Source organism: Aythya ferina (assembly GCF_964211825.1).
Source record: "Aythya ferina genome assembly, chromosome: 6".
NCBI lineage: Eukaryota > Metazoa > Chordata > Aves > Anseriformes > Anatidae > Aythya > Aythya ferina.
The window spans coordinates 19,845,931-19,870,804 of record NC_140303.1 but is presented as its reverse complement, the minus strand read 5'-3'; the positions used below and the strand labels follow the sequence as shown (position 1 = coordinate 19,870,804).

The 24,874-nt window shown below is 35.8% G+C and overlaps 1 protein-coding gene across 2 annotated transcripts in view; it reads right to left on the bottom strand.

The window, feature by feature from the left end:
- Positions 1-548: 548 nt before the first annotated feature.
- The window catches only part of GPR155 (G protein-coupled receptor 155), a 30,426-nt gene continuing 6,100 nt past the window's right edge, over positions 549-24,874 (bottom strand). For both annotated transcript variants that reach the window (XM_084523739.1, XM_084523740.1), the window contains exons 2-16: positions 23,342-23,848; positions 18,960-19,359; positions 17,524-17,689; positions 16,200-16,355; positions 15,073-15,156; positions 13,672-13,792; positions 12,387-12,471; positions 12,215-12,305; positions 10,840-11,089; positions 10,099-10,200; positions 8,160-8,293; positions 6,826-6,921; positions 5,762-5,826; positions 4,728-4,865; positions 549-2,584 (exon numbers count right to left, since the gene is read on the bottom strand). In XM_084523739.1, coding sequence (XP_084379865.1) covers positions 2,362-2,584; positions 4,728-4,865; positions 5,762-5,826; positions 6,826-6,921; positions 8,160-8,293; positions 10,099-10,200; positions 10,840-11,089; positions 12,215-12,305; positions 12,387-12,471; positions 13,672-13,792; positions 15,073-15,156; positions 16,200-16,355; positions 17,524-17,689; positions 18,960-19,359; positions 23,342-23,801 — 2,571 coding nt within the window. In that variant the 5' untranslated portion in view covers positions 23,802-23,848 and the 3' untranslated portion in view covers positions 549-2,361. The remainder of the gene's footprint in view (positions 2,585-4,727; positions 4,866-5,761; positions 5,827-6,825; positions 6,922-8,159; positions 8,294-10,098; positions 10,201-10,839; positions 11,090-12,214; positions 12,306-12,386; positions 12,472-13,671; positions 13,793-15,072; positions 15,157-16,199; positions 16,356-17,523; positions 17,690-18,959; positions 19,360-23,341; positions 23,849-24,874) is intronic.

Here is a 24,874-nt window from a genome sequence, read left to right as displayed (position 1 = left end):
GTACTCCTTGGTGGAAGCAAATACTTGTCAAATACGAGTTAGGTAACTTTCTAATGTTATTCAAAGTCTCTTCTCTTCTTTTGAACCGTTTCTTACTTAAGACAGGTATGTTGTGATCAAATGCAGGGAATGTCAGAGCCATTATAATAAGGGAGGCCAGGGCAAGGACTTAAATGATGAAAATGACAGAGATGAGTGAGAGAACAATGACTCTCTTTTGGAGCATAAAACTGAACTAAGAGCAACTTTTTCAAAAATTGAAGGATCTTCAAAAGTATGTATTTGGTAAGGAGAGGATAATACAAAAAAAATCCTAAAGATCTGAATTAGCTCCTTGCTGGTATAAGTAGCAGGCAGGCTGTTAGAAGAAAACTGGTGGGCATCCATTAACAAATCTACATACTTATAAAGGATCAAGAATGGATTTAAGATACAGCAAAATTTGAAATCCACGAGCCACTTTAACAAACTTCTCAGACATATTTCTTATAAAACTTGACACACATATGTAACCCTCCCACTTCTTGTATCACACCAAAACTCAGAACTCTGAAATCAAATAATAGATTTATTGATAAGTTACAGTATTTAGAAGCCAGACATACTCATAGCTTCTACTCTTAAGCCACTTATATTTAATTATTCCAAAATATCTTATGTAGCTGTCTTCAGCAACTGTAATGGAAATAAGCTATCATTTTCTTTGTGGCCGCAGCCTGATACAAATACCAATTCTGTTGTTGGAAAACATTAAAATGTCAGCTTGTGTAGTATACATACATAGTTATGTTTCAGTGCAGACCGCAGATGTGCAATAAGACTGACAGTAAAAAGAATTATTTTTCCAATATAAGTCTTGCATGGAGTTATAGCTACCATAAAATGACTGTTTCCTGAACAGCAGTTTATGCTACTAAAATCAGTTTTAATTCTTAATACAAAGTAAACGCATAAGTAGTTGTAATAAAATCTATGTATTAAAAAAAAAAATATTTTTTTTTAAAAAAAAAGAAGGTGAGAAGAGTTGTTCAAATGCTTGACTGTTCCAGGTAAGCAATTTTTTCCCCCCAAATACCTGTGTTCTTTCCCTTCGTTAGGTAATATTTTACAAAGACAAACAAATACCATTCTTACAATTTAGAAGGGCAGTGTAGTGGCTGCCAGATACTATGGTTTGTTTTTAACCTTTTCAAAAGTATGCTGGCAGATGTAGAGATTCTCAGATGGTGCTTTCAGTGCACAGAACGCTGAATGACACTGAAGTAACTACTTAATGTCACAGAGGGATACTGAGACTTGCTAGGAAACTTCGTTACATACCCAATAACAACATTTTAAAGTATTTAGTTTTTCTAAAGCCCAGCTTTGAAGTTGTTACATATGTTTATGAAATAGAAGTCATTGCATGTCATTTAGAAGTTTTTATATTTTGATACAATTTTTGGTTATAACTTGCACAGGTATCCAGGGCTTCCCTAACTTCTTTCTTTGAGGCTTGCACTTCTGAATTAAAATGGAAAGGCTTATTTCAGAAGGTAAAACGCAAATCTTGACAAAGCTGTTAGTACTGCCAAAAGGCAGAACTTCAAAACCAATTGTTTATATATATATAAAATCCATTATATTGCTTCCTAGTATGGAAAGTGGTGGTTATTATTTCTTTTTATATATAAAGTTTTCATGGTATTTTTGTACAAACCCTTTTTTCCCCCCACTCTATTTCCTCAGCGTTAATCCTCTTACACCGTAATCATCTTCACAATAATCCTGCTATCATGAGTGGAGGACTTTATCTTTAAGGGAGAAACAAAGTGCTTCATCCAAGGTAAAAAACAGCCAGAAAAAAAATTCTGGTGTTAGACAAGAGTGCACAATAGTAAAAACTGGGGTATAACAGAGAAAAAATCCTATTTCTGTGAAGCCAGTGGGAAGCCTGACCTTAAATCACACTGAAATACTGAAAACAAATGGCAACATAAAAAACACAATGAGAGGAATATGTTTGTTTTTCCCCCAATTGTGGCACCAGTCACTAAAGCTGCTGTTACAGTGCAGGTATAAAAACATCAGTGACACACATAATTTCACTGTTTGTTTTGCTGAAAATAGAGAAAATGCTCTAAATCCGGAGTACCTTGTTCTGTTCTAGCTGCATTCTGGTTTGAACACTCACTGAGAATATCACTTGCTACTATTTTCTTCAGAATAGACACAGGTAGAACCACATTTCGTAACTCTACAAGAGAGCATGACACAACTCCCTAGGAGCCCTGAGAAAGGGACACTTCCAGGTGCGGTGGCAAATGCAGAGGAGATGGTCACGTGTACCCCACCTGCCCGCCCTCTGTCTACATGCTCAGGTCACTGGCTCTCGACTGTAGTTGATCTCTTAGGAATAAAGCGGTAATACAAATATTCATCCCGAAATTCAAATTCATTCGTAATGTGCTGGATGACGCCTCCTTTCATCAGTCTGTCTCCATACATCACAGCTTCACCACGGTCAGAGGCAAGGCCAACTTGGATGAGCCAGTTCACCAGGTCACAGCCAAAGAAGATGCCAGTGGAGATCTTTGCACCACACCTGTATGTCAAAGGAATGATTCACCCACATGTTCTGTAAATCTGGTATCACCACTGCACGATGGAAAAGGCAAGGAAAAATAGCAGGAAACAAGGAAAGACATCATGATAGTTAAGAGCATGTTAGCAGAGAATTTGCAAGTTTTGCATTTTAGGGACATGCCAACGTTCACTACCTTTTCCTACAGACAATTCAATGAGAAGTAAGATTTACGTACTGTTATTTTAGGTCTGTGCAAATAAACTTCAATGAACATAAGCAGCAGCTTTCCTACAAACACACACAATGTGAGTCTATTTATTAGATACTTACTTCCCATGTACTCATTAGCATGACCATTTCTGCAACAAAATATGATTTGAGTGCTGAGTGCCTGCAGCAGCAGGACCTCAATCTGCAATTTAATGCCATTTTATAATTTCTCTACAGCTTTAAGCAGACATTAACTACTTACATATATTGTAAACAAAAACCATTTAACTTGCATATCTGGTTAAATATTTATTACAACAGGCAGTACTAAGAATAAATGAAACATTTACAAGAGGACTAAACTAACTTTCTGTTACATATTTATGAAGCAATTCCATTAACATCTAGCTAGCTGCAGTAAAAATACCATTCAGAAATTTACCTGCAGCAATGAATGTTTCTGCTTATCTAAAATCTGCTCTATGGAAGCCAAGCACAGGGTTTTTGAAGATGATTAATAAATATACAAGATAAAAAAATAGAGAAAAAATGTTTGTGTGTTTGTTTGTTTTCCTAAGATAAAAGCAGCAGAAACATAGAGCATGTGTTAATATCTTAGCAGAGAAATAAAAACAAAAATAAAAGTCCATGATCGCAAGGTCTCGGTTACAGCATATTTAAATTGAAGAGGATAGAATCAAGTTAGATGAGTATGATAAATACTTTGTTTTAAACCACAAAGAGAAATAAGACATGAAGCTAGTTCTGCACAAACATAATATTATAATAACAAAGCAATGAATGTCAGATTTTGATGTATTCTCAGATGATATATAATTAAACAAACAAACAAAGCACTGAAAACAACCAAATGAACAGCCTAAAGCCCAAGAAACAATAACAGCAGAAACACAGGATACAGCTATAATACCTGTCCTATTCTAAAACATTTTCTGATGCTTTTTTGTTTGACAAGTCTTTGAACTGCCATAGTTCATTTTTTCCTAAATCAGCAAGGTTCCCTGAATTTATTTCTTATGGAACATTACTGATTTCTGGGGAGACTGAATGAAATAATGATCCAAAGTAGCCAATGCTGTCAAAAAATAGTTCTGGAATGTGGTCTGAGTTTATCTAACCATTTAAAGAACTTCCCCTCCAAAACTAGTCCTACTAGAAAGTTCTCATACCAAGAAAAGCGAAAGTGTCTTGTTCAAACAATTCTTCCTATTTCTATTTTATACAGTAAATATACAAAGGCAGACAGAATCTCTCTCTTGTTCCTGCTTTTTCTGTTGGCACTTCTCATCTACCTGCACATACCTGAATACATAGTCTTCAATTCAGGTATTATAATTTGTGTCTGCAAGCTTTGGCAATCTCACAAATTGAAGTTCAGGCCTCATGAGACACATGAACAAAACAAACTGTATGAATTCAAAAGATACAGGTGTTCTAAAAACGTTATAATCTCACATAGTGAGTGGCCTTTATTACAATGGTTTTGCCTCCTGCAATATATCTATTAGTAAACTCTCTCTAACATAAATACCAACACCTTCTTAATCACAAAACAAAACAAATGAAGCATCTCAAGTTTGACGAAAATTCATGGACATACATGCTATTACAGGAATCGTCAGAAAGATTTTGTCTCCTAAGCTCCTAGTAAATGGAAGAACCGGGGCCAAGTCTTCATGCTATGTTACAAAACTTATGATACTATAAAACCTAAATGGGATAATATGGTAATTTGTACCTCTATTTTTCAGCTTTAGACTGGAAATGTTTTTCTAAACGTTACTGCTAAGATCTTAATCCTCACCTCAAGGTTTCCATAAATATTCCAAAACAGACATCACCCACAGACCGGCTATACTGCGTTTCATTATTTCCAGAAGGTGAGATATGACCTTTCATAACAGCTATATGTGCAGGTTGAAAACCTTACCTTCTGCCTTTGACAATGGTTTTGACACAGTGATCTCTATGATAACGAACAAACTGTTGACAGGTCATCCTGATTTCCTCGGGTAGAGTGGGATCTGTATGCTCTGCTGCTTCTCTGCCTCCCAAGAGAAATTCAAGTCTGCAGGGGGGAGTGGGAGGGGGGGAAGGACCGAAAAAACAAACATCAAACGAAGGCACTTTTAAGGAAACTGCAAAGATGAAAGGTCTTCTAATTTCCAACCTAAACCCCCCTCCTGGCACAACTGGAGGCCGTTCCCTCTAGTCCTATTGCTAGTTACCTGTGAGAAGAGACTGATCTCCAGCTTGCCACAACTCCCTTTCAGGTAGTTGTAGAGAGCAATAAGGTCTCCCCTGAGCCTCCTCTTCTCCAGACTAAACAACCTCAGTTCCCTCAGCTGCTCCTCATAGGACTTGTGTTCCAGGCCCTCCACCTGCTATATATGCTCCCTTGGAGCATATGCTCATATGCCTTTTGAACACTGGGAGGTTTTATGCTGGTAGAAGGACAGACAGAGAGTAGCTGGGAGCCAGCTATAGCTGCTGGATTCACACTGCAGCCAGACAGCTGTAAAATAAACATTGCTTTGTACTCCTCTACAGTGAGGTACCAATGAAAGTCTCCATTCACACAAAGAATCTGTATGAGCTAACAGGACTTTAAAACAGTGATGATAGAATCTGGTTCAATATTCACATTGAAGTTATTTATCAGTTGAAATTATTTCTGAAGATCCATCACCTCAGTGACCCAAACACCTGCTTCACCATCATTAGACAAGGATTTTGTCTACAGGGAGACTGTGAGATTTTTGTCTGTGCGAGTGTCATAAGGGCAGCAGTAAAATCTTACGTATGGTGAACTGCAATTAACTCTCCACAACAGGAATGAAAAGAAATTTGAAAAATAAAACAAATAGGAAATCAAATGCTATGGCACTAAACACTCACAGCCCCTTTAAAATGATTAGTGTTAATAATTAAGTTTACGGGCATAAATGTAAATTTTCTACTTACCTTCGCTTGAATGGTAGAATGATTAAATGCTTATCTAAGCCAAAAATACCAAAGGAAATGAAGCCCTAGAGGAAAAATGAAGAAAAAAAAAAAAAAAAAAAAAGGGAAGAAGATTAAGCAAAGATGTTTGGTTTCTGAATAACTGAAAGAAAATGTTAAAAACTCATTGCCAAAACACAAGTGAAAGGTATCTCTCTTCCATAGACGCTATTTAAAATTCATTTTGTTTCTGCTTTGATTTTTCATTTGGTCCTTAAAAAGATGGATTACTATATAACAGTCTGACAAAGAAACAGTTCAGTAAACCTAATGCTGTGACATGCCATCTGATAAACAAAATGTCAGTAGCCTTACATAGCCAGTTATTTAAATCTGACTTTCCTTGACATCAGCAAAGAAATGATTTAACTGATGACAATTTAAATGCTAGAATGCTCTCCCATTAATTCATTTTTCTATACTGCTTTTGTATAAAAGCTAGTATATCATTACTTAATACTGCACTTGCTTCTCAGAGGCACACCTGTTCACTGATCTATCAAACAACACTCTGGTAAGTGTATTAATATTGCCTTGCTTTCACCTTCATAGGTAACAATGCTAACTTGTGTCAGTTTGCACGTGAAATAGACTATGTTCAGCTGGCACATTTATACATCTAATGGACAGGCATTAGTTAATGAAACCAAAGAGATAATGACTTAAAGCCTTATAGGTAAAGTATCCACATAGCTATCTTGCATGTATTCAGTTTTACTGGTGCAATTCTATAGAAGCTGGTGAAACCTTCTGGAACAAATAAGGCTGAAATCCTCCTCAGTCTCCATGGGCATTTGGCACTGTGTTGCCATTTGTACCTTTGAAAGTGTGCATGCACATGAAACAATTTCATTATGATAAGAAAGCTATCAAAGGAAATGGAAAAGGTCTGAAAAAAAGAAGGTTAAATAACATAAAGAACTGCTGGCTTCAGCATTATTTGAGGACTTCATCTTACAGTGCTTGTAATAGAATGAATTGCAATGCCTATCAAAGTAACTTTCAGAATTAACATTGATAACTACCTGACCAAAATTAAACACAGCACAAAAGAACTGCAATTCAACATATAGCCTTCCAGGCTCTTGGCTGAACAGCCACCATAAACAACTGGAAAGATTCTGTTAAGAGAACAAAAAACGATCAAACAATAAAACCACCAAGCTTGTTAAAAATAAATAAATTAAGAAGTACTTTCTAAGTCTTCACATGGTAATAAGATTCTTACACAACATTCACTACCTTTATTCAACAAATAATTCAGATAAAAAGTAAGAGGGAATAAACACCTTAGAACATCATTTTAGTTAGGCTTAATAGATAAAAAAAAAAAAAGAGCTTGTATGTTTTTAAAGAAAATAATGGAAAACATACCAGTGTAGAGGTCCTGCCTCTTCACACGTTTACATAAGGAACTTGGTTTAAGCATACTTAAGTACGCAAGCCAATACAGACAATATTAGCCCAGACAGATTTGCAATATTTGTCTTTAGGCCTGTTTAGCCGAGTCCAGTACTTTCTAAATATTTTCTACATAGTTAACATTGTGTTAAGCTGAAGCACATACCACTTCAGCTATTTTAGATGCCTGATAAAAGGAAAAAACAACAACAAAAAAACACCAAAGTTAACCCCTTTGGGTGTAAAGGTTAATGAATTAGTATTACTTCATAGTATGTAAGTATTCATTCAGATACAACTAAAATAGAGGCTAAAATTTGGGAATTTGGGACACCTCTTTTACATAGAAGATGTAAAATATATTGCAATAGAGTATTTCTCTCTCAAACTTCCTGTATCAAAACCTTTTTTTCCCCCCCATTTAATAGGCATTACCAACTCGGTTACCTTATCCCCAAATCAGAACAGCACTCTTCCATTTCAAATAATGTCTTACATTATCTTTGTTACTAAAAACATCTCAAAGAAGTACATTTTCCAAATTCTAGCAAAATCAAATGGAAAAATTTTTGTACAGTCTCCTTCAGAATTTGTTTTATAGTTTTAATTAATATCTAGGAAAAAAGACTAGCTCTTAAGCAAAATACGAAGAGGGGTAGTGGTGAAGAATTAATTACCTAATAATATGATTCCATTTTTTTTCCTTTGTACCTTTAGGGTTCTCCAGTGAGGCCTGCTTACTAATACCATTAGCTTCAACTTGCCTTTAATTTATTGTGTGGCATGGAAAAATTAATCTTATCATATATTCCTTAAAACAAGACACTGAAATAAAGCCTCCTTATTAAATATATATAACCACAAAAAAAAGGAATTGGAAGATTTTCTACAGGACTGTCTACATGGCTTTCCTAAAAAACATTCTACTTCAAACAACAGGGAGATAAAAAGTATTTACAGCAAACAAGCCAACAACAAGAAGTAAACACAGCAGCACATGTCTGGCCAACTGTTTGTCTCCAGTCTGTAGAAGCTGTTCTTCCTGAGCCAGTACACAGGTTCGAGCACTGCAATGACTCACACACTGATCAGCTGAAAAACAAACCATAATTTTCATTAGGCTTCTAACTTATAAAGTATCTCTAAATCCAGTAGAAGATGTACTTATGTAACTTACTACGTTAAATTGTGTTGTAAGTATCTGTATTGAAGTCCTGCACACAAAGTTAATATTAGTCTTCACAACAACCAGTTCAGACATCTATTCCCAAATGGAACAGTTTACATGTGTTCCTAAAATGAAGAAACTTTTTGCAACAGATCTCTTCCTTCTAAGCTTTAATGCAAATATAAACTATGGTTAATATTCAGAAATTACTGCTAGAGATAACAAAAAAAAACAATTTCTCAGAACAGTTTTGAAACCTAGAATTAATTTATGGAATAAATATTTTAGGTATACCATCAACTGTGATATTTTTACTCTGTATCTCAGTGTCCCTGTATCTTGACATAGCTACAAAGTTCTCAGGAATTCTGAGCAGCATCCTCTAGATGGCAGTGAAAAACCTCCTGGCAAGGACATAACTAAGAATTTGGGCCAGATACCTGCCATAGTTCATTCAATGGGATAGCAGAAGGATTAGTAATTATTGCAGCAAGTTACACAAGTGTATCCATTACAATTTGCTTTTAGTGATTTACAGTTTTGAAGTGCTCATTCAGTAGGCAGAAGAAAATCCCACTCAATTATAAGATATGATTTCTTACCCTTCAGGATAAGAAAATTATACTTGCTTTCCATATCACTGGAAGACATTCTTATGGTGCTTGTCTGAATTACATCACAGAATAATAGCTGGCAATATGTAGAAAGCTACATATTATGAAAGGAGATAAAGCCAACTATGTTTCAGCATGAAATATTTAGATTTTTTGAAGGTTATGCAGCATGCAAAAAAAAAAAAAAAAAAAAAAAAAAAAGAAAGAAAAAACACACATATGGATAAGAACTCTCTTGTTAAGGATGGAAAAAAAATAAGGAAAAAAAAAAGGAAAGGTTGCCCTGCAGACAACTTTCATTGTTGAAAGTGATGTATGATGAGAACAGGCTGAGCATGCAATTTTCCAGCAGGTGCTGAACATACAACTTTGATCCACTTTTCTATTTCAGTGATTCCTAAGGCCCCCTTCATCAATTTTCTCCACATCTCTCCCCTAGACATGGATAATGCAGCAGCATGGACATTTGATCTAGTCTGTAGTATTTCCTTCTCTAAATCTCAGGTTTCTTCTTGAAAACCTGAGCATGATTATAATAAATAATTTAATGGACGTTTCTGGGGAGGAATGAGATGTGAATATGAGTATGTAGAAAGCACGCTTAAATAAAAAACTGCTAAAATTGAGGCAAAGTAGGACTGAAGTAGCACAGAAGTTTAAAAACAACAACACACCAAAAACTAAACTATCACCCCCCAAAAAAAACCCAAAAACCAACCAAACAAATTCAAAACTGTTCATCTTGAACAACGAAAGATTCCCAATGAATATCAAACAGAATAGAACAAACATCACAACAAACATACTAACACTTGAATTTAATATGAAATATAAGTTAACTAGGTAGAGATGAGAGAACTGCAGTTCTTAACAACAGTTGAGAGAACAGCTAGTTTCACTATGAGTGCAATACACGCAAATGTTGTGGAAGATCACAGAAGGGTTTGGATTGGAAGGGACCTTAAAGGTCATCTATTTCCAACCCCCCTGCCATGGGCTGGGACACCTCTCACTAGACCAGGTTGCTCAAAGCCCCATTCCTGGGGCATTCACAACTTCTCTGGGCAACCTGTTCCAGTTTGTAATAGTAAAACAAGGATACACTACTAGTTTACCTGTTTCAATGGAAGGAACCTTGCTTTCTACAGCATTTGGCACTGCTTTACTCTCGTTAGCACAGGGTAATTCCCCATTTGTTGTCTGACAAGAACAGCAACCTATGAAGTAACAGGATAGTTTCTTTCACCACCATATTATTTTTCCAAGTATAACAATGTATACACTATGCAGCTCACAAATAACCTGAAAGGGGAAAGTGGGCAATTCTTCCAATTTGCTAAGAGGGTATGTGTGTTACACTACAAATCTATAGAAATATTTAGCACAGCACTACCACCATGGAAGCAACACAAGTATTTTAGCTAGAAGGGAAACATAAGGGAAGTGACTAAGAAAGCTAAACATGAACAAGGAGTAGCAATGCTGTAGGCATATAATTTATTTTCAAAGAGACAGTTTAAAGGGCTAATGTCCTAAGACAGCCACTGGACTGCATTTATCACATGCTTATCAAGACACCATTACTTACAAAAAAAAACAAAAACAAAACAAAACAAAAAAAACACCTTTTTTTTTTCCCTCCTGTCCACTTCCCCCACCTCTACACTGATAATAATCAAACCTTTCTCAGAAATATAAACCAGAGTCCTTGGAAAGCTATATCTAGATCTTCTTCCACCCTAATCTGAAGTTAACAACAATCCTTCCCAGGTCAGAATTAAATTTGGAACAGTACTTTGTTTATTTATTTGTATGCCAAGCCATTTATTCATTTATTACAGATCTTGTTTCTGTACCTCTTTCTGGAGATGGCTGTGCAGAAGATGCCACAGAAGGTTGAGCAGAAGACCCTGCAGAAGGTTGAGGCACACTGGCTGAAACTCGATTCCCTGCATTCCCTTCCGCCTCAACCTCCTCTGCTTGGCTACGAGGTGAGTATGGGTTCAGTACCTCATAGTTTGACTCTTGTCTATTTCTGTTCATGCACATAAGTGAGATGCCTGACATCAATATACTGATGAACAGAATCACTGCTGTGGTAATTATCTGTTAAGAGAGAAATGAAAATACACCTACATACAAAATAAAGGAAAATAGTTGCAAATATAACTCTACAGCTTCCTAAATATATTAAGAAAGGCATCTGAAAAGGGACAGTTTTCTATATTTACTGCTCTTACATCTTCTAGCATTAAAGGAATATTCAGTACATGAAACTAATTTTCCTCTCATGAATAACCCAGCTGCTCCTCCTGCTCCCCCCCCTTTCTTTTTTTCCTCCTCTCTTGTTTTTAATGGGGACTCCTATTTCTCATGCAATCCAAACATGTCCTCTCATCATTATCTTCTTTCTCCTCAGGGTCATTAGTGTTTCATTTTAAGTTCTGTTTGGGTACCTTTTAATTCCAAAGAGGAATGTACTCTTGTCACCCTCCAGCACAACTCTAATTTCCATGCTTTCTCCAGTGGGGACTATCCCATTAATTAACTTTTCCTTCTAATCATCTGCCACCAGTACCCAGAGTCCACTGTGAAGCTACTTTGCTACTTGTGAAAACACCACATGAATAATCTTGAGCAACTCATAGCCTCCCTATCCGTAAGGAAGGCAGAGGGAAAACAAGACAACTATCTACCCTAATGCACTTCACATCATCTGGTGAAGGTGAACTATTAATTGGTAAAAACAGTAGTTTAGGCTCAAGAATTTTCATCTCCTGATTGTGCAGAGAAGTCTTGCATAGTGCAAGCAGTCGCTGCTACACGTGTAATACAGATCCAATTTACTACAGGCTAAAAAACATTAATTAACTATTGGATGGTGACAATTTTAGATAATTATGAAGTTGGACTACAAATTAGTCACCAGGAAAAGGACTTTGCAATTCATTAACTGTCACTCCTATGCCTTTTCTTTTGGAAGATTACTCCCTTTTTCTTAGTCATAGCTCCCTAAACTTGAAGGTCATTGCTCAAACAAGTTGTTCTACTGTTTCATTACAGAAATACATTTTTATACTGATCTGTAAGCGTTCTATAGTGATATTGTTATGGCACCCTGCACTTCGACTGAAAGATACTTATATAAGAAGCAAGCAGAGAATGCAATTTCTCAGTAATGTATTGGATGTGTCAGAAATCAGGAGAGATTAGGACAGAACATATTCATACCTGCTGTTTTCCATAGAAAAAGGCAGAGTCAATGCTAGTGCTGTTATGTTCACCAACTATTAACAAGATTCCCACCAGAAGTGTTGGGATTCTGAAAGAGCAAAATGCAAACAAAGTAATGTATTTAGCATGCTCCCACTAATCCTACAGGGAAACATCTGTACTAACTTACCCCCATCCAGCTATGATAATAAACCCAATGGGAATCTTTACTGTTTCTCTCTTCCTCAACAGAAACAAAGAGAAAGATAGAAAACCTACAAAGAACAAAAGAAACACCTTGTTTATTCTTAAAAAGGGAACTGAAAATTACAGAAACTAGACACTCTAAGATGTGACCTGTTCAGTAACCAAAACGTTCCTCTCAGAACTTCAAATATTCCAAAATTGTATTTTTTCTAGTTGCATTTTGAGGAAGTAAAATAGAAATACCTACCGTCTTTAAAAAAAGCCATGAGTAACAAAACTTGAAGAAATTCTGCCACACTTTTTATTGTTTCCACATATAAATGCTTAGAAAGCATTTTTTTTTTTTTTGCAGGTATTTAAAAGGTGCCATAAGAATACTTAAGACACAATACTTACTTATAATACAATGCTTAACTAATTTATTAAGGTTAAAGCAGATTAGTCCTTTATAAAGTCACTGATAAATTTCACCAAAACGTTTCCTATGTTTTCACCTAAATACCTATATATGGGAATATCTTCTGGGACTGTCTATTCTATTTACAACTCAGAAGCTCAGCAATATTCTCCTTGTTGAAGTAAAGCTAGTATTTATGTTAGGCTATACTAATCATTAGCTACCTATCTCAGCTAAACGTAAACAGAACTTACTCCATAAAAACACCACAGGGATTAAACCTTTAAACTTATGGACTCATGAATGGTACAAAGTCTCTTAAACATCTGAAGTCTGTTTTAATCACACCTGTATGGTTCTCCAAGTTCCTTGATGCATCTTTCTACTCTGCCTACTTCAAATAATCCCTTCATTTATTATCTACACCTGCAGAACACACATTGTTTTTAGGAATTGCAATTGACAGAGGAAAGAAATGTTGAAGTCCCTTTTTTTTTTTTTTTTTTTTAAAGCATAAGGTTTTACAATCTCCTTAATGATGAATAATTTAAAATCTTAAACTCTGCATTAAATAAAAAATGACAGTAAGCTTTTGACCAGTTGAAGGGCAACCCATCACCACTCACTCTATTTGTAATTGCTTCTGCCTTGAGACCTGGGATGTGTTTTTTGTGTCACCCTCTCCCCTTTCCCACCTCAAGCCAGCAAGACTGCTGCCTGCATTGCTAGAGCTTCAACCTGGCACAGCTTACAAGTAATTTGTAGAATTACACACAAGTGAAAGGAATAATTACTCTGAAGAATATAATCAAATTATTTCAGTACATGAATCTTTTATTACATTACCTAGTGCTGCCTAGAAAAATCATACCTGTCCACAGGTAGGTGCTATAAAGTGAGCTGTAGAGAAATATAAATACTAGGATCTGCAATGTGATGTCTTTCTCTTTAACAATGAAATTCCATATCACCATTCCAATGCAAGCAATAAACTGAAAAGAAAGGGAAGACTCCATCATTTGGATTTCAAAAGCAGGATGACAGAATAAAATTGAACACAGTGTAGTATAACTACAATAAGCTTCCAGACTCCACCCCCAGATCAACTGCAGTGTCATTTTATGAATTAGATTGTTTCATAGCATTAAACTAGTGCAGCAGTAAGCTCAATATTACAGTTATGTCAATGTCTGGGGTAAACCCCCTCCTTTCTCTCTTATTTATTTTTGACAGCAATTATATAGCTCAATAAGCTGGGAATAAGATAAGTTAGGAAAAAAATATCAATCTTTTAATAACAAAAGCTTTGCATCTTATGTAAGTACAAATCATTTATCTTAAATTATTCAGAAATGAAGCTGAGAACAACAGATGTTTGTTCAGCCAAGAATTATACAAGTTTTCATCATCATATGAGAGTTAGTACTGAAGGAATCTCAAAAAATAGGCCAAAAAAATAACATGCAAATAGTAATACAAAGGTTCAAGCTATTTTTAAATTAAAGCTAACTTCATGCTGTTATAGACAAGAAGCATCTGCAACTCTCATGCACTACTTTCTTTCCCAAACGTGACTACAATCTAACCTGTTTACTTTTTTTTTTTTTAAAACTACAGAACACCAGACAGTATCTACTGCACTTATGTATTACACTCACTGAATTTAATAGTTGTACAGTTGGCTTCAAGGAAAAAAAGAACATGTATTCTATAGTTCTCTCTCAGCTTAAATAACAAATATAATTAAGCCAAGTCAGAGCTATTAGACTTTGCCATTCCCTAGCCACCAGCCATGTATTCCCACACCCCTTCCCTGTGTCAGCACTGGCACCTGTCTTATCCCTCTGTGAGTCACTTCAGGGAGCTACACCAGCATTTGGATTAGTTTCCTATTTAACTCATTGAATCAGATCACCACAGAGTCAGATGCACACTGCTGCTGATCATGGCATTGCAAATTGGCATAAACTGACTTGGAAGTGCACTTAATGCTATTTGGCAGTAACTTACAAAGCGAAAAATATATTGCAGAAGCCATTTGCCATTCTGATTGCTTACAGCTCTGTTTGAGATGCTGCTCTTTGAGAGCTGTACTACCAGCACAAAGGGTCATTCTGTCATCTTCTTCAAGGGTGTGTTCTAAGTCACAGACATTATTCAAACAAATCACGAATTAAATTCCTCTGCTCACCTTACAAAGATATCATGGTAGAAACCAAATTTGCAAAAATGTTAAAAACAAGATGTAAAATAAAATCTTCCTACTACTGACCTGAGCAACCAGTAGATTTGTTGTAATCATATGAGGAAGCTGTTTGTATTTCTTACTCAGAAGAACAACAATGAGAGACCAAATCTGGAACAGACAAGATAAAGTTGAATTTAAGACTAACACAAAACAAACAAACATGCAAGATGAACATTGTGGCAAACTACAGTGAAATTAAACATACAACAAATTTTCTTGACAAGTTTCTCAGCAACATGACTAACACGGTCAGCTCCATACCATCTGCTGCCAATCCCTGTGCCTCAGAAAATAGGGCCAGAAAAAGCAATGCATTGTTGCCTCTCAAGACTGTGAAATATTTCCAGGAAGAACCAAGGGTTTGCCTGCAGTGTGAAGAAGCCTGGCTGTTCCCCAGGACATAAATGACCTTAGAACAGCCTAGCAATGTGGAATTTAAGAGTCTCTTCACCCTGTCCCTTCTGAATCTCCCAGCATGACTTGTGATGGCAAAAGGCACTGCTAATATATTGCTTCCCTTGAGGCACAGTTTTTGGTATGACGGCTTCAGTGAGATACCAGCTTAAGGAACTTTCAGCTCTCTCCAATATGGAAACTTTTATTTAAAAGGTAAGAAAACCTAAGCACATATCTATAACACTTGTGAAGCCAAAATACAACTCACATTGAGGTTCTGAGATATCAACACCCTTTAAAAGGGCTGGACGCCTAGAACTGCTAGGAATTCTGGATCCAATAGGCACTGGTTAAGGTTAAATTAAATATTGTGATTAAACTGTGATTTGATGTAATCATTCCCCATGAGGTAAACAAGTACTGTTTCCACCCCACTCCATCATTTAAAAAAGGAACTAAAGACGAGCAGCTCGATGGCTTGTCCACACATACACCATACATATCAGGTGGCCAGATCCCAAACTCTCAAGCCCTGCAGCAGTGCTGTAATTCATTTACCCATTTTTCCCACACTGTGCAGCTTTCCAGCTGACCCATTGCTAAATTAAGAAGATTGTGTTTTTAAACTCAACTCCTCCCTCATCCTTCTGAGGACAAAATGTCAGTCTCAGCTGATCATGATTTGATTTGCTGCTTATGTACTAAAGCTACCCTGACATTACAGTGTTTTTGTAGTTGACTTTACCAACACCTACCAGAGAAACAAGGCTGACAATACTGATGTCAAAGCTAACATTTTGGAGTGCAGACGCCAGTGGATTGGGATCCATAGATGGAATGGTCAACAGCCATGCAGAAACATACATGATAGGTGCAGACACAAATGTGCTTATCACCATGCCTGAGGTAATCTGCAAAATGAATCAAACAGAACATGAACAGTTAAGCAGATCAAGTTAAATGGCCTGTTTTTATGAATACACCAACTAGCAATATTGTACCTTTGACTTAAGCAGAGCTTTAAACAAACCATTGAGTTGTTTCTGTGACAAATTAATTAGAATTTAAACCAGGAAGTATCCATTTTATATATACAGTTAAAAAGAAACTTTCGACAAGTTTTTGAAGTAGTAGGAATACATAAATTCCCCACTGTGAATTCTTACAGAGCTTTTTCATATGTGACAAGGATAGTAATGTCTCCAACCTAGTGGTGGATTCACAATGACACAATATACTTTTGGATGTAAAGATTCACACTGTAAATAAATATGCAAACATGTAGTTATGTAAACACTAATATGTATGAATTAATGAGAAGTATCAATATATATTTAAATTTAAATAATTTCTATCTTAGTTTTGCATTGTTTTTCCACTTATTAGAATTTGCAGTGATGGACGTACAAGTTTCTACTCATGCTTCAGATTTTTCTTTTAAACAAATATCCTGAGTTTGTTGGGCACAAAATTCTATCTTGTAATGCTGGACTTCCATTGTCTTCAAGTTTGGGGGGGGATGGGAGGCTGGAAGTGTGTGTGTTGGGGGGAGCTGGGTAACTTAATGTTTAAATCTTAAATTGAAAAGGTTAATTAATACCTTCTACTTAAAATGCATTTCTACCACAAGATTTAACTGAAGGACAACACAGGAGAATCAGTTAAAGCACAAGCTCTTCAAGCTCTTCCACAAGTTTTCAGCATGAACCTAACACTGTTCTCACTGAAATCAGTAACAACATTCCTGTTTTTCCTACAAAAACAGTAGAACAAAGATAAGGTATTTGAAAAATAAAACAAAATAAATATAAAGAACGTGTATCTTTGAAGTTATCCTAGTTCTTCCTACTGTTTTCATAAATAGGAAAAGTATGAGGACAAATTTCAGACTCTGTGCCATCAAGAAACTTGAGACACCAGGAAAGAGTGCATTGGTTAACTATTAAATTTGCAATACAGTTCAAACTTGAAATCTGGGGAGTCTACAGAAAAGTAATTTCAGCTAGCCTGTTTATTATAAGTATTTCATCAACAAAAATAAGCCCATATGACAAGTTTGGGAAGAAAAAGACTACATACAATTCCCACTTCCATATTAAATTGAGCTGCAAATATTGCGACACCAGGTGCTGCTGGAAAAACTCCATAAAGAAATGCATAGTTTGATAAACTGGTGTGGTTGACTACGCTGTCACTCTTGTCCAGGAGTTCTACCATTTCTCTACAAAGAAATGGCATCAGAAGTCTGAAAAGAGAGGGAGGGAAAAAAAAACAGAATAGAAGTAATTCAAGACAGAGCAATAGAGTCTATTCATAAAAGACTGAATAGAACCACAACATTTACAGGCTGCTTCAAAATTTTGAATCACAAATTAAATTAAAAAAATACACAAAAATGTTTAAAAAGACACTGATGTCTGACATCCAAACACATTTTCTGACTGTGCAGAAACATTCTTTGTATAACCTCAGATTTGAAAAGGTAGAATATACAAACAAAACTATTTTCAACTGTAAAAGCTGCTATAACCAGTAAGCAACTTTGAATATCAGACCACCTTTATGTAAACTGTCTGACATGGAACAAGGATGCAAGCTGAAAGCTTTGCCCAGTAATTAAAAAAACAAACGCACAAACATTGATGCTCCTCTGATTGCCTTTAGCAATATCCCTGATGTCACACTGACTCGCTCTGTAAGTCTTGCACAGGCTTCCATAAGTCCACCAGTAAAGCAGGGTGGTGAACAATCACTCATTTTTCCCATCTTCTTACAGAATTTATCATTGAGCTGGTTTACAAACTAGGTCTTTAAGCTTGCTAGTTAGTTGTACTGATACTCTAATAGGTTTTCAAATTTTCTATTCTAAGCATAATTACCAAATAAGATTTTGGTTATGCTGATTGTAGCTCTGTAGCAAATACTTGGCTCACCAGTACCTGAGATATAGTTAAGCGAAAATAATGACAGCATAAGTTCTAAATAAAAATTGTAATTTTTTATGTTCAAAAGTCAGTTTATCAGTGTAGAATGATAACTTCTAAGCTCTTCCAAAACAGCAGTCTGAAAGATTTATAGACACAGCAAACAAAAAAAAACAACTAATTTAGAGATTTGTTTAATCCAAAGAAGATGCAAAAACTAATCAAGTAGTGCTTAAACTTAGTCTTCTTTAACTATTCAAGCTAGTGAATTTTAACTTAAGAAAGTAATTCCTCAAACACCCAATTCATGACAGATGGCCTGAGGGCAGTCCAGTAAGCTGTAGCACCCTTGAAATTATTTTCTCTGCAGAGCCTGACAACAGGCATGTGGTCTGCAAAGTTTCTTTTGAAAATTAGAAGTTGTGTACTCTTAGAGAGTTTGGGAAGCACTCACACAAAATACAGGAAGTTAAAGACGCTATCACTACAATGATTTTGAGAGAAAAGCCATATGGGCTGTATATTCAGAGTTTAAAACACCTAGAAAAACTTTATAGAACAAAATTATAAAAGTACATAAATTGAACTTACAGTTTAGCTGTGATGAGAAGGATCAGTGCAACAAACATACCCTTTGTCAGTTTTTTTGTTTGTCCCACCATGGTTAGTCCAAGGTAAAATAGTGCAGAGCCAGAAAATGAACTGCCCAGTCCGTCAAGGAAATTTTCAAGGTATTCGGGAATTTTCTGGCCAAGAATAAAGTTTGAGATGATTCCTATGAAGACCATGAATACAATTGGGTTCTGCAGAACTCGAAGGAGTGCTAGGCCCACTATTTTGAACTTGCTGTGGGCCACAGTGCGATTATCCCTCCACTTCTGGATTTCACAGAGGATAAACCCCAGAGGGTTTAGCATCATAAGAGATATTGGAGCCACTAGGTAAATGTACTGGAGATACTCTGGGTAAGTGGTTTGATATAAAGCTTCAACTAGAAGACAGAAAATGAAAAGTGATGAGTGATAGCATTTCAGAACAAAAATACATTCATATTGACATTGTTTTTTGATCCTGAAAATTGGAGAAAATTCGTTTGTTATCCTTCAGAGGCATCAGTATTCACAACTGATACAAGGTAACACACTACCTCCAATCACCATTAGGCCACAGTCATGTAATGAACACATTAAAGTCCTAACATTAACTTAACCAATACTACTTAATGATGCAACACTTATAGGAGGAAAAAAAAAAAAAAAAAAAGGAAAGAAAACAACATAAACAATTCCATGCACCTTTTGATTAATTCCAAATGCTGAACGTTGATTTTTTTTTCTTTTCTGAATTGCTTTTTTCCCTAGAAACATATGAGAATTGTGGAGCACTACACATGCATTCGCAAGACACAATATCTTTGAACATTTCAACATCTCCACCAAATTTTGATCTGTAGCAATGATGCAAAATACAAAATCTAGTTGCTTAGGTTCATTTTTAGATCAGTCTTTTCTATGAACAAGATTCTTGCAAATATCTGCTACTACTTTTAAGGTTCACAAAGTAGTAACTGCATAAAGGAGAAGTGATTCTTGGAAGTATTACAAGCAGGAGTTGTGAATATAAGGTAGATTTAAAAAATAATAGTTCTGCTTCTTTTTTGCTAACCTATAAATTTACAGCACTGCCAGAAAGAAGTTACAGAACTGACAAGGTTGGAAAACCTTGAAGAAAGTTTAGTGTTCAGCGAAACACTAATACTTCTCTGTGCTATGAAAAAACTCAAAATTTGACTACATACATTTCAATTCTGTGATCTCATGGTTTATTGTGGTTCTGACCTATTAGCTAGAGTAATTTGTGCAGATGAAAAAAAAAAGCTTTATAAAGAAGATCTTGAAAAGTGACTTCCATTTCTCACCCAGCACAATGATATAGACTTCTCCCCCTCTAATAAACATTTTTATTTAGTGAAACTGTAAACACTAAACATATTCTGATAAATAAAACCACCTTAAACATGATGGTAATTTTTTATACAAGTCAAAATTTTCCTAAAACATCACACCTGAGAGTGATGCTTTTACGCTGCTTTACGTCGAACACCCATTTCAATGAAATGCAGCTCAACAAAAGTCACATAGGAAATCACTCATGATGAATCATTAGGACAGTGAGAATAATCCACAATTCTCAGATGAAAAATTGCCTTTTTTTTAAAAAAAAAAAAAAGGAAAAAAAAAAGCAAGGTGTCTGCTTGCTGATCATAGGAATAAAATGCTATATAATGCTATTTTAAGACTTTCTTTTAAAACAATTCTCCTCATCCCAGCTGCTCAAAAATACATATAAATAAACCACTACTTGCTTATGCTTACTACAATTAACATCATTAAAGTTACTGTAACTAAGACATCATCCACACCACACTTCTGCTACATCTGTGTTTTAACAACACAGCACCTGAGAGTATATGATGCTGTTCTGTCCGAGCTGCATCATCTCTCCCAGTAATACAAACCAACCAGGCAAAGCTTTCTATCATAGCAATTCAGTTTACCTTGGTAAATTACCTTGCTAGCAAACCTCCTTACCAGCATCACCTTGCAACATAGAACTGTTGTAACAGTGATTAGAGAAAAACAGGCCGGTGAGCTTTGAAAATATAACCTGTATTTTAATTTCCCTATACAGGTAGTTATTTTCATATGTGCAAATCTTTGCTCAACAGCAAAAATTAGCATACTGGTTACTGCAGAAAAGAAGTATCACATTGGATGAAAAACTCCAGACATTATTTTTTAAATAAACTGCCTTTTAAAATATTGTAATATAAAGAATTGTCAATACTAACTTTTTTGTTTACAAATTTCAACTGAACCTTTTAAAGGCAGCATTAAAAAATATATTTCCATTAGAAGATCAGGTTTTGCTCAAACCACCACCTATTACCACAAGTAAAAAGAACTAAGCAAGGCACTCCGTGTTATCCAGCCCTGCAAACATTCCAGAGAAGCCACTAACATGAACAGCTTACACACAACACAGCATGAATCAAAAACTGGTAAAAGTTTGGGGGTTGGAGAAGAGAAGTGAAAGGGCAAGAAAGGAAATAAACAGCTGTAAGAAACAAAGCTTACAGTTTCTGTTGTGTTAGGTATGCCATTAAGCCCTTTATAAACTAGATGTTGTGAATTTGGCTAAACTGTGTATAGAGGAAACATGAATCATATCTTATACGTTGTGGATATTTGGAGAAAAATGTAATCCAACAAGAAAGTCATTCAACATAGAAGGAATGTTTTGAGTAGAAAGATGCAAGGCAAATATATTCAGAGAACCTTAAAAGAGAAGAAAAAGAAATCCTAACTGGCATTTTAATCCAGCACCAAGAAACAAAGAGGTAATTCTCACAGCCGTATTTGTGATATACTTCTGATTTCCCTCATGAGGAATAAGTCTCAGGAGACGTAACTGAGGGAAATGGTATATTCATCTAGGGAAGAAAAAGTTTGCAATTGCATTTGTCTATATTTTATATACATCCAGAAAATCTAAAGAGAATAAAGATCCAAGATTCTCTGGAGCATGCTGCCCTGGAATAGGGTGAATAAAACTGCCAGCTCCTCAAATTATCTAAAATATGGAGCTACATGTAGCTACATGTAATCTGGAGTTGAATGCTTAGGCTTTTCTTTTGTAACTGTATTTTCAATTCTGTAAGCAATTATCTTGCTCTTTCCTTTGCTAGAACAAACTTTATTGTTTATTTTTTTTTTGTTGTTCTTAACTTTATCTGGACGGTAACAGTGATCTCAATAGAATTTGAGAGGCACAAGTACCTTCTCCTCAAGGAACAGCAAACAAATACAACTGAATCCAACCATCCCCTCCAAATGCTACCCACTCAAGGTGTGTTTTGAAACTCTGATACTTGCACTGTTCTTTCTGCACTGGCCATACAGGTCAGCCTGGGGAGAGGCAGCACTGAAAGCTGCGCTGGAACAAAGAACCTCCCAAAGTAAAAAGTACAACTCCAGATCCCTTGTTAAATATCATAGTATATAACTAAAAAACATATCAACATATGCTTAAGGAAATCTATAAAAAAGGGAAATAAATAAATAAATAAATACCCAATGGGAAGAAAATAATAGTCTGCAGACTGGGATAAAAATCAAGTTTAATAACTGATATTGTCTGGAATTAGAAATATAGGCTTACAAGAACAAGACGACACAGCTATGCAAGTTGTACTCTGAATGCCTTCTCTTGTTTTTTCCTTTTTTGTTTAACTCCACTGGAGGGGTGGTTAATTGCACATACTGAGAAAGGCATCACAGCCACATAAAATTCCAATTTGAGATAACACAAATGCAGATTACCACAAATCACACAATAATCTTCCTTTTAAAAGACTTCCTTCTTCTAAGACTATCCTAAGGCACATTTACTGGTTGTGACAGAACAAAGATTAAGGGATGGAACATGACTGGCTACGTAGATTAACACAAAAATTAGCTTGTTCTAAGTTTTTTCTAGAGTCTAAGCATATTAAAAGTGTGTCTTACACACACCTTAACCAGTAGGCATCAACATTATGGCTAAATGTTTTCTTTGAGGTAGACCAAGAGTTAATGACAAATTCGCACAAAATCCCTCTATTACTATTTCAGAGGCCACAGATACAGACTCCATTTTTTTTATTGATAAAGATCACAGTCCTATACAACAGAAGATAGATTGTTTAAAATTGTTTCATTCATAACATCCAACAGTTTGCTTTTCTTTTCCCCTCTTACTGAAAAGCATGTGGTCTGAGGATATTTTTTAAATTAGTTTCCTCAAGAAATGTAACAAGAAATTGTTAAGGCAGTTCATAACTTCAGTCAATTTCAAATAATGCAAAAGAAAAGCAAAAGCATCTAGAGCACTGAAAAATAATTTTGAAGAGGAAAGCATAAGGAACTACTTACCTATTGGATATCCCAGTGCAAAGTCATTGCTTTGTGTAGCAAAAATAGGGAACAAACCTGCTTTGCTAAATCGATTCTCAGGACTGGCTACCAACAAGGTTAAAACGCAGACTAAGAAAAACACAGCAGCTTTGGCAACTAAGATACTGTACAGGAAAGACCAATTCACATTAGAAAAGTTAAGTACCACCATGTTTTTGAACAGTAGTGCTGGGAGTGCAAAACGTGAGACAAAGTTTCCCAGTCCTTTGGCCTGAGTTGACGTGATAATGTTGGCTCTTCCAGCTATGTAGCCACAAAGAATTATTCCAAAACATTCTAACAGGGCTGGGAAAAGCCTGCTTATTGACATAGAAGGAGGACCACTGGTGGTATTGAGTCCAACTTGTCCAGGCAAAGCAATAGACATATTAGCTGAAGATGAGAGGTTCTCAGCACTGAAGTCTGAATAGCTATCCATTTCCTCTGACCACCTCTTCCAAAAAAAGGAGCATGCAGTGATCTCATCTGCAAAACAAACAAAAATATTCATTAACTTCTGAAACTGTGCTTGTAAACGTTTTCTGTCAGCAAGCCAGATACGATAGAGTTTATTTTTAATGCACTTGTAAGTATAAACAGTGAGAAGAGTAATAAGTAGATATTGAGAAACAAATCTGAGAAAGTGAAAAACTGAAATACCATTCTGTACTCACACATTCTTCTGTCAAGTTCACACATCCCAACAAGACAAGTGGTACAGGCTAAATACTGAAATAGTAATTGTAGCTTGGGAATCCAAAAAGGAAAAAAAAAAAAAGGATCTAAACATCATTGAGGATAAATTATTGCCCTTTAGCCCTTTCCAGTCAGAAAACAGTAATTGTTAAATTCTCAGAGTATATTCCTTATTTTCCTGGACTACCACTAGAAGCCTAGTTACCTCTCTATTGGGAAAGCATAAGACTCTGTAAACACTCATTACCAACTTACAATCCTACTTACCTCCTCAACTCACTATCAATTCCCAGGTATGGTCCTCACATTCTCTTTGCTTTCAACTATCAAATTGTTAATTTTCTTATCTAACTCCCTTTGTTTGCCCCATGACATCTTATCTCAGGTCCTTCCTATGCCATGTCTTACTTGGTTCTTTTTCCTCTGCAATAAAAATACACTTTAAACTTCCAACATTGAAGTCCTACCCTTGCTCTCCCTTTAGCTACTGCTATTTCATCTTTGCTTCCATATGCACAGCTTCAAGCATGGTCAGGAACCCTCCTTTACCTCCACCTTTACACCCTGTTTAACCCAAGTTCTGCCCCTGAAACATCTCTTACCAAAATCCTCAGAGGCCAAAAGTCTTCTTAACCTTTCAGTATTGGTGTTCCAACCTCATCCTTTGTGAGCATCATACATCATAACCACTTTCTTCTCGATCTTGCCCTTCCCTTATCTTTTGTAATTAGAACTCCTCCTAATTCTCCTCCCATCTCTACTTGATCCTATGGCATCTACATGGGAGGATCCCTCAAAATTTCTGTGGGTGCTGAT